The sequence below is a fragment of the Sprattus sprattus genome (assembly GCF_963457725.1).
Source record: "Sprattus sprattus genome assembly, chromosome: 11".
NCBI lineage: Eukaryota > Metazoa > Chordata > Actinopteri > Clupeiformes > Clupeidae > Sprattus > Sprattus sprattus.
In genome coordinates this window covers 26,807,078-26,817,077 of record NC_137909.1, presented here as the reverse complement: position 1 = coordinate 26,817,077, position 10,000 = coordinate 26,807,078, and the positions used below count along the sequence as shown (strand labels likewise).

Here is a 10,000-nt window from a genome sequence, read left to right as displayed (position 1 = left end):
GTTTGACTAACCATAAGTCGGCTGTTTGACTAACCCTAAGTCGGCTGTTTGACTAACCATAAGTCGGCTGTTTCTGCCACACCTGAGGCTGCCAGTGACCACTTTTTTCCAGAATGTTCTACCTCTGACTGAATGCTGTCATGAAACTCTACTGCTCAACTCTATTTGCCTTAGAGTGTCTGAGAAATGTTTAAAGCTGCCGCACACGTTGATGTGAAAGGTCCATTTCTCTCAGTCATCACTGGTACAGGGCAGCAGGTCCACCTATCTCCAGTAACTCACAGTGTTTTGCTATTTATAAACAAACATTATGGTTTTAAGATACGGCTGTTATTGGGAAACTGTATGTCTAGTGATGTAGGAGCATGGTCTGAGATTACAATACTGTGGTACTCGCATGAGTGTATATTAGAAATTAGTCTGTTGTCTAAGAGAAAAAAGTCTATTCGAGAAAAGGAATGGTGGACATGCGAAAAAAAAGAAAAGAAAAGGATTGTGAACAAACATTTATGACTGACAAAAGAGATCTGCCTAAGCATGATGGGTGTTTTTTTTCAGAGCATGCTGTAGTGTTTAAAGATGTGCTGCAGTGGGCTGTGATGTCCTGCAGTACTCTCAGGTACACTAGTACCTGTTTCAGTCAGTACTGAGTCACCAGTGCGCTGAAGCAGGGCAGATGTGATATCCTCATCCTGTCGGAAAACTAAATGTGCGGGGATCTCTTCACTGGCCTCTTGGGTTGTTTTGTTCCACATTTCTCGGGCTGTTCTTCATTCACCCCCTTTTCTTTTCTTCTCCTCTCTTCTCCACATTTCTCCTCTCCTCTCCCCCTGTTGTCAACTGTTGTCCTCTTTTTCTGCCATGCCTCCAGTCTCCTCCCATTGAAGAGGAGTGTGTGTTTCTCTGTCTGGTCTGATGTCTGTCATCTGGTCTGCAGAGATAATACCCAGAGTCTTACAGTTGGCACAGGAAGAGCAGAAGGTTTAGTTGGAGTGTTGGAGTGATCCGTCAGTGAACTGTCAGTGATCCGTCAGTGAACAGGTTATTAGAACAGTCAAGGAAAGAAAGTGGGTGGAGCCACGAGAGGGTCAAGCACCCAATCAAACAGCCTTCCTTATGTAGCTGAGAAAGAGGACCAGGCTAGTAGGTGGTCAGACGCAGACACACAGACACACGGACACACAGACACACAGACACACAGACACACAGACACACAGGCACACAAACACACAGACACACAGGCACACAGACACACAGACACACAGGCACACAGACACAAAGACACACAGGCACAAAGACACACAGACACACAGGCACACAGACACACAGGCACACAGAAACACAGACACACAGACACACAGGCACAAAGACACACAGACACACAGGCACACAGACACACAGGCACACAGAAACACAGACACACAGGCACACAGACACACAGGCACAAAGGCACACAGGCACACAGACACACAGGCAGGGCGACACACAGACACACAGGCAAGGAGACACACAGACAAAAAATGCACAGCGACACACAGGCACAAAGACACACAGGCACACAGGCAGGGCGACACACAGACACACAGGCAGGCGACACACAGGCAAGGAGACACACAGACAAAAAATGCACAGCGACACACAGACACACAGACAAGGAGACACACAGACACACAGGCACACAGGCAGGGCGACTCACAGACACACAGGCAGAGCGACACACAGACTCACCTGCAGGGCGACACACAGACACACAGGCAGACAGGCAGGGCGACACACAGACACACAGGCAGCGAGACACACAGACACACAGGCAGACAGGCAGGGCGACACACAGACACACAGACAAGGAGACACACAGACACACAGGCACACAGGCAGGGCGACACACAGACACACAGGCAGACAGGCAGGGCGACACACAGACACACAGACAAGGAGACACACAGACACACAGGCACACAGGCAGGGCGACACACAGACACACAGGCAGAGCGACACACAGACACACAGGCAGAGCGACACACAGACACACCTGCAGGGCGACACACAGACACACAGGCAGGCCGAGGCCAGGTGACAGCCCTGTACTGAAGCTGTCAGTGGGTGAGAGAATGGTTAGCATTCGTGTTAGCGTTAGCGGAGGGCTGCAGATCAGCATTTAATGAGTTATGAAATCACTAAGCTGATCTGATGGCCAGGCTGCAATGCCGCATTAGGGTGGGAAGGTGAGGGGGGACAGAGAGACAGAGAGAGAGAGAGAGAGAGAGAGAGAGATAGAGAGGGAACGAAAGACCAGGACAGGACAGTGTAGACCCAGAGGGTGGGGGTTGGTGTGTATGTACGTGTGTGTGTTTGTCGGTGTGTCTGTGTGTCAGCACCTGTGTGTTTATGTGTGCATGTGTGTTTGTGTGTGCATGTGTGTTTGTGTGTGCATGTGTGTTTGTGTGTGTGTGTGTGTGCACGTGTGTGAGTGTATGTGTGTGTGCACGTGTGTGAGTGTGTGTGTGTGTGTTGTGTGTGGTGTGAGTGTGTGTGTGTGTGTGTGTGTGTGAGTGTGTGTGTGTGTGTGTGTGTGTGTGTGTGTGTGTGTGTGTGTGTGTGTGTGTGTGTGTGTGTGTGTGTGAGTGAGTGAGTGAGTGTGTGTGTGTGTGTGTGTGTGTGTGTGTGTGTGTGTTGGGCGTTGGGGGTGGGGGATGCTGGTGGTGATGTAACTGTAACTGGGTTCACAGCTGGACTGCGGAACTGATCTGCACTTGTTGGATCACAGAGCAGATGTTCTCGGGTTTGCTGCTTTGCATTTGGCTGTCAGAGGAAACCTCCTGGCACACACACACACACACACACACACACACACACACTCACACACACACACACACACACACACACACACCGGCCTACTCAGTGAATGGTCCAGACCGCCCTGCTCATTAAACAGCACAAACTCAACACGCTCCCACTCCTCCTCTCGTCGCTGTCACTGGGACAGGAAAGAGGCAAAATATGAACATCTGTCTCCAGCCTGCCTCATATCTCTCTCAAGCCTGCCTCATATCTCTCTCAAGCCTGCCTTATATCTCTCTCAAGCCTGTCTCATACCTCTCTCAAGCCTGCCTTATATCTCTCTCAAGCCTGCCTCATATCTCTCTCAAGCCTGTCTCATATCTCTCTCAAGCCAGCCTCATATCTCTCTCAAGCCTGTCTCATATCTCTCTCTAGCCTGCCTTATATCTCTCTCAAGCCTGCCTCATGTCTGTCTCCAGCCTGTGTCATATCTCTCTCAAGCCTGTCTCATACCTCTCTCAAGCCTGCCTCATATCTGTCTCAAGCCTGTGTCATATCTCTCTCCAGCCTGTCTCATATCTCTCTCAAGCCTGCCTTATATCTCTCTCAAGCCTGCCTTATATCTCTCTCAAGCCTGTCTCATATCTCTCTCAAGCCTGCCTTATATCTCTCTCAAGCCTGCCTTATATCTCTCTCAAGCCTGCCTTATATCTCTCTCAAGCCTGTCTCATATCTCTCTCTAGCCTGCCTTATATCTCTCTCAAGCCTGCCTCATGTCTGTCTCCAGCCTGTGTCATATCTCTCTCAAGCCTGCCTCATATCTCTCTCAAGCCTGTCTCATATCTCTCTCTAGCCTGCCTTATATCTCTCTCAAGCCTGCCTCATGTCTGTCTCCAGCCTGTGTCATATCTCTCTCAAGCCTGTCTCATACCTCTCTCAAGCCTGCCTCATATCTGTCTCAAGCCTGTGTCATATCTCTCTCCAGCCTGTCTCATATCTGTCTCAAGCCTGTCTCATATCTGTCTCAAGCCTGTGTCATATCCGTCTCTTATCTGTCTCAAGTTTGTCTCATATCTCTCTCAAGCCTGTGTCATATCTGTCTCAAGCCTGCCTCATATCTGTCTCAAGCCTGTGTCATATCTCTCTCCAGCCTGTCTCATATCTGTCTCAAGCCTGTCTCATATCTGTCTCAAGCCTGTGTCATATCCGTCTCATATCTGTCTCAAGCCTGCCTCATATCTGTCTCAAGCCTGTGTCATATCTCTCTCCAGCCTGTCTCATATCTGTCTCAAGCCTGTCTCATATCTGTCTCAAGCCTGTGTCATATCCGTCTCTTATCTGTCTCAAGTTTGTCTCATATCTCTCTCAAGCCTGTGTCATATCTGTCTCAAGCCTGCCTCATATCTGTCTCAAGCCTGTGTCATATCTCTCTCCAGCCTGTCTCATATCTGTCTCAAGCCTGTCTCATATCTGTCTCAAGCCTGTGTCATATCCGTCTCATATCTGTCTCAAGCTTGTCTCATATCTCTCTCAAGCCTGTGTCATGTCTGTCTCCAGCCTGTCAAGCTTGCCTCATATCTGTGTCATATCTGTCTTAAGCCTGTCTCATATCTGTCTCAAGTCTGTCACTGGGTCAATATTGAGGCAGAATATGAACTTCTGTCAAAAGCCTTGAATAAAGTCTCGCTCCATCACAGTTCTCCTCTGATTTATCTTAATGACGGACAGTGCTGCCCAGGCTCACGTTAGCCAGGCTTACTGACCACAGAGGAACCCCTTAGTGGGTTTGTAGTGAAGGTGACCTGTGCTGTCAGACCCATGTGACCCGTGTGCTGTGTGTGAGGTGTGTGTGTGAATGGCAAGTGGACTGTGCTATGTGTGTGTGTGTGCTGTGTGTGTGAATGTTAAATGGCCTGTGCTATGTGTGTTAATGGTAAATGGCCTGTGCTGTGTGTGTGTGTGCATGTGCTGTGTGTGTGGTGTGTGTGAATGTTAAATGGCCTGTGCTATGTGTGTGTGGTGTGTGTGTGAATGGTAAGTGGCCTGTGCTATGTGTGTGCGTGTGCTGTGTGTGGTGTGTGTGTAAATGGTGAGTGGGCTGTGCTGTGTGTGTGTGGTGTGTGTGTGAATGGTAAGTGGCCTGTGCTATGTGTGTGCGTGTGCTGTGTGTGGTGTGTGTGCGTGTGCTGTGTGTGGTGTGTGTGCATGTGCTGTGTGTGTGCTGTGTGTGGTGTGTGTGCATGTGCTGTGTGTGTGGTGTGTGTGTAAATGGTGAGTGGGCTGTGCTGTGTGTGTGTGCGTGTGCTGTGTGTGTGGTGTGTGTGTTAATGGTAAGTGGCCTGTGCTGTGTGTGTGCGTGTGCTGTGTGTGTGCGTGTGCTGTGTGTGTGGTGTGTGTGTTGATGGTAAGTGGCCTGTGCTGTGTGTGTGTGTGCTGTGTGTGTGTGTGTGCTGTGTGTGTGTGTGTGTGTGTGCTGTGTGTGTGTGTGTGTGTGTGTGTGTGTGTGTGTGTGTGTGTGTGTGTGTGTGTGTGTGTGTGTGTGTGTGTGTGTGTGTGTGTGTGTGTGCATGTGTGTGTGTGTGGTGTGTGTAAATGGTAACTTAGAAGCCCCTGTGTGAGGGGAGTGCAGGGGAGCCCTCTGCTGATAAAACTGTGTCAGAATGACCTCACTTCCTTTTATTTCCTATGAGCCCGACGTGCTGAGTTAATTCCTTTATCAGTGCTTTACTCCTGTAAGAGACACAGTAGCATCCAAGCGTTCTGTGTGTGTCTGTCAAGTGTGTGTGTGTGTGTGTGTGTGTGTGTGTGTGTGTGTGTGCTTTACCCCTGTGAGGAAGTGCAGGGCAGGCTTTTTTTCTGATGATCATGAAATCCTCAAACTAATTGATTAATTGTGGATTCCTACATGTCAGTTTTGCATTAGTGTTGATGTTTAATGGTCCATGCACACGCCACAGTAGCCCTAGGCTCCCTCTCTCTAGCAGCATCCAAACGCTCGGTGTGTGTGTGTGTGTGTGTGTGTGTGGGGGGGGGGGGGTGGTTTGGTGCTGCTGACTGGTATCATATCCGTGCAGCCAATAGGATACTCCATTTTCAGCGGACAGATTGGGGGTTTTCAGCGTAACGGTTGCGTGTTTTCTGGACTGTAGTGGTTTTGCTAAGAAAGTCTCCACCGACTGCAGCAGCCTCCAATGCAAAATAGCCTCTTAGCGCTCCAAGTCTCTTAGCACTCCAAGTCACTTAGTGCTCCAAGTCTCTTAGCGCTCCAAGTCTCTTAGCACTCCAAGTCACTTAGTGCTCCAAGTCTCTTAGTGCTCCAAGTCTCTTAGCACTCCAAGTCACTTAGTGCTCCAAGTCTCTTAGTGCTCCAAGTCTCTTAGTGCTCCAAGTCTCTTAGTGCTCCAAGTCTCTTAGCACTCCAAGTCACTTAGTGCTCCAAGTCTCTTAGCACTCCAAGTCTCTTAGTGCTCCAAGTCTCTTAGTGCTCCAAGTCACTTAGTGCTCCAGGTCTATTAGTGCTCCAAGTCTCTTAGTGCTCCAGGTCTATTAGTGCGCCAAGTCTCTAAGTGCTCCAAGTCTCTTAGTGCTCCAAGTATCTTAGTGCTCCAAGTCTCTTAGTGCTCCAAGTCTCTTAGTGCTCCAAGTCTCTTAGTGCTCCAAGTCTCTTAGTGCTCCAAGTCTCTTAGTGCTCCAAGTCACTTAGTGCTCCAAGTCTCTTAGTGCTCCAAGTCTCTTAGTGCTCCAAGTCTCTTAGCACTCCAAGTCTCTTAGTGCTCCAAGTCTCTAAGTGCTCCAAGTCTCTTAGTGCTCCAAGTCTCTAAGTGCTCCAAGTCTCTTAGTGCTCCAAGTCTCTTAGTGCTCCAAGTCTCTTAGTGCTCCAAGTCTCTTAGTGCTCCAAGTCTCTTAGTGCTCCAGGTCTATTAGTGCTCCAAGTCTCTTAGTGCTCCAAGTCTCTTAGTGCTCCAAGTCTCTTAGTGCTCCAGGTCTATTAGTGCTCCAAGTCTCTTAGTGCTCCAGGTCTAGCAGTGCGCCAAGTCTGAGGTCCTGGTAGTTTGCTCTCTGTGCTGCTAGTTTGGCATGATCAGGTTTGGCAAGGTCAGGTTTGGCATGATCAGGTTTGGCATGGTCAGATTTGGCATGCTTAGGTTTGGCATGATCAGGTTTGGCATGATCAGCTTCGTCATGATCAGGTTTGGCATGATCAGGTTTGGCATGATCAAGTTTGGCATGGCCAGATTTGGGATGATCAGGTTTGGGATGGACAGGTTTGGCATGATCAGGTTTGGCATGGTCAGCTTTGGCATTGTTCTGTGGACTGCAGCGGCTTTGCACGGTATAAATCCCGTGAATACTCCTCCAGCTGCAGCAGCTGTCCGAGGTCAAAGGTCAGAGTTCAATGCAAAGTCCCTCATCATCTGAAAAGCAGCAGTGCATAAGCGCACACACTTAGTGACACTCTAAATACACGCTATAGTGTCTTCTAATCCCTCACGTCTGATGGTTTCTGAGTATTGTATTTTCCATGTATTTCTGAGGTACCTGCCCATGTCAGTTTGCCTGTGAGGGTGTACTGATGTAAACGTTCCCTCTGTTCCTCTCTCTAAGGCAGGCATCTCTCTCTCTCTAAGGCAGGCATCTCTCTCTTTCTCTCTCTCTCTAAGGCAGGCATCTCTCTCTTTCTCTCTCTCTCTAAGGCAGGGATCTCTCTTTCTCTCTCTCTCTAAGGTAGTCATCTCTCTGCTCTCTCTCTCCAAGGCAGGCATCTCTCTGCTCTCTCTCTCTCTAAGGCAGGCATCTATCTCTCTCTCTCTCTCTCTCTCTAATGCAGACATATTTCTTCTCTCTCTCTAAGGCAGGCATCTCTCTGCTCTCTCTCTCTCTAAGGCAGGCATCTCTCTCTCTCTAAAGCAGGCATCTATCTCTCTCTCTCTCTCTCTCTCTCTCTAAGGCAGGCATCTCTCTGCTCCTCTCTGTAAGGCAGGCATCTCTCTGCTCCACTCTCTGTCTTTACACGGTCCGCACCAGGAGTGAGACTGTGCTGATTCATCTCTGCCCAGCAGTTTGCATTGACTTCATGCTTCGGTGCCTTTTCTGGGGCGTTTAACGCAGGAACTATAAGCATTCCCCCAGCACTGCTCCATCACAACCGCTGATTCCATTTCTGGAAGAATCTATATGTGTGTGTCGAATCCATATGTGTGTGTAGAATCCATACGTGTGTGTAGAATTCATATGTGTGTGTAGAATTCATATGTGCACGGCACGCATGGTGTATTTATCTCCTGCAAGATTGATCTAAACGTGCACTGAGTGAGAGGAATAAAAGGAATAAAAATAACACACAAGCAACGACACTGAGATGTTGAGCAAATCACTCACTGAAAAATGGGATAATTTTTTTTGCTTGGAAACCTACAGACTCTGCAAAATCTGACCTTTATTGCACAGCAAAGTGACCCTTAAATCCTTAATCTGATGTCTGCAAATGAAATTAAAGATAATAAATATAAAAGAAAAGGTTTCGTAAATGATCCTTGATGGAATGATAATAATAATAACAATGTAACATAATATAATAATACTAATAGCCCTCTTATATAGAGTGCAGCATGGTACTTGCTGTTTGACCAGCTGCAGTCATGTGGAAGGCTGAGCTACAGGCCAAGGGGATATTAACCATCTTTACATTACGGTAATCCTCGCTGATATCCCATCTGTAACCTCTAATCACTCATATTATAGTTAAAAACCCTGAATTGGATTAAAATAGTCTACACCGAAGACACACATCAACACCACTGACACAACATGGCTTCACAATGTTATGGTCTCATTATCAGGGTATTTGTTATGGTTGATCATTGCTTAAACATTTGGTTTAACAGATATTTTGATGCACCATAGTATGTAGTTTCTATGTTCTGTATTTCTGTATTTCCTCATATCTGTTATTCATCACAGATGTGGTGATGGGGGACTCTGTTTACCTCCAAGCGCCTTTTGCTCCAGACATGATGTTCCATGTGTGACCTAGCTCTGTTGGTTCTGTGTTCCGTGCATGACCCCTGTGGTTTGTGTGTTCCGTGTGTGATGTCTTGTGGGGTTCTGTGTTCTGTGTGTGACCTCTGTGGGTTCTGTGTTCTGTGTGTGACCTCTGTGGGTTCTGTGTGTAACCTCTGTGGGTTCTGTGTGTAACCTCTGTGGGTTCTGTGTGTGACCTCTGTGGGTTCTGTGTGTGACCTCTGTGGGTTCTGTGTTCTGTGTGTAACCTCTGTGGGTTCTGTGTGTAACCTCTGTGGGTTCTGTGTGTAACCTCTGTGGGTTCTGTGTGTGACCTCTGTGGGTTCTGTGTGTAACCTCTGTGGGTTCTGTGTGTGACCTCTGTGGGTTCTGTGTGTAACCTCTGTGGGTTCTGTGTGTGACCTCTGTGGGTTCTGTGTGTGACCTCTGTGGGTTCTGTGGGGTTCTGTGTGTGACCTCTGTGGGGTTCTGTGGGTTCTGGCAGGTTCTACTGGGACTTGATCATGCTGCTGCTGATGGTGGGGAACCTGATCATCATCCCGGTGGGCATCACCTTCTTCAAGGACGAGCAAACGCCCGCCTGGATCGTCTTCAACGTGGTCTCCGACACCTTTTTCCTGGTGGACCTGGTCCTGAACTTCCGCACGGGTATCGTGAAGGAGGACAGCACCGCGATCATCCTGGACCCGCAGGAGATCAAACGACGCTACCTGCGCAGCTGGTTCGCCGTGGACTTCATCTCCTCGATCCCCGTGGACTACATCTTCCTCATCGTGGAGACGCGCATCGACACGGACTTCTACAAGACGGCGCGAGCCCTCAGGATCGTCCGCTTCATGAAGATCCTCAGCCTGCTGCGCCTGCTGCGACTGTCCAGACTCATACGCTACATCCACCAGTGGGAGGAGGTGAGACACCAGTGGGAGTGTGTGTGTGTGTGTGTTTGTGTGTGTCTAATGCACCTGTCCAGAATCATATGCTACATCCACCAGTGGGAGGATGTGAGACACCAGTGTGAGTGTGTGTGTGTGTGTGTGTGTGTGTGTGTGTGTGTGTGTGTGTGTGTGTGTGTGTGTGTGTGTGTGTGTGTGTCTAATGCACCTGTCCAGAATCATATGCTACATCCACCAGTGGGAGGAGGTGAGACACCAGTGTGAGTGTGTGTGTGTGTGTGTGTGTGTGTGTGTGTGTGTGTGTG

The 10,000-nt window shown here is 48.7% G+C and overlaps 1 protein-coding gene across 1 annotated transcript in view; it reads left to right on the top strand.

Annotated features, from left to right (window-relative positions):
• Positions 1-10,000, top strand: part of hcn4l (hyperpolarization activated cyclic nucleotide-gated potassium channel 4l) — a gene marked incomplete at both ends in the record, with an annotated part of 34,846 nt that overhangs the window by 5,199 nt on the left and 19,647 nt on the right. The window contains one exon of the mRNA XM_080847554.1: positions 9,287-9,710. Within this exon, the coding sequence (XP_080703680.1) occupies positions 9,287-9,710 (424 nt within the window). The remainder of the gene's footprint in view (positions 1-9,286; positions 9,711-10,000) is intronic.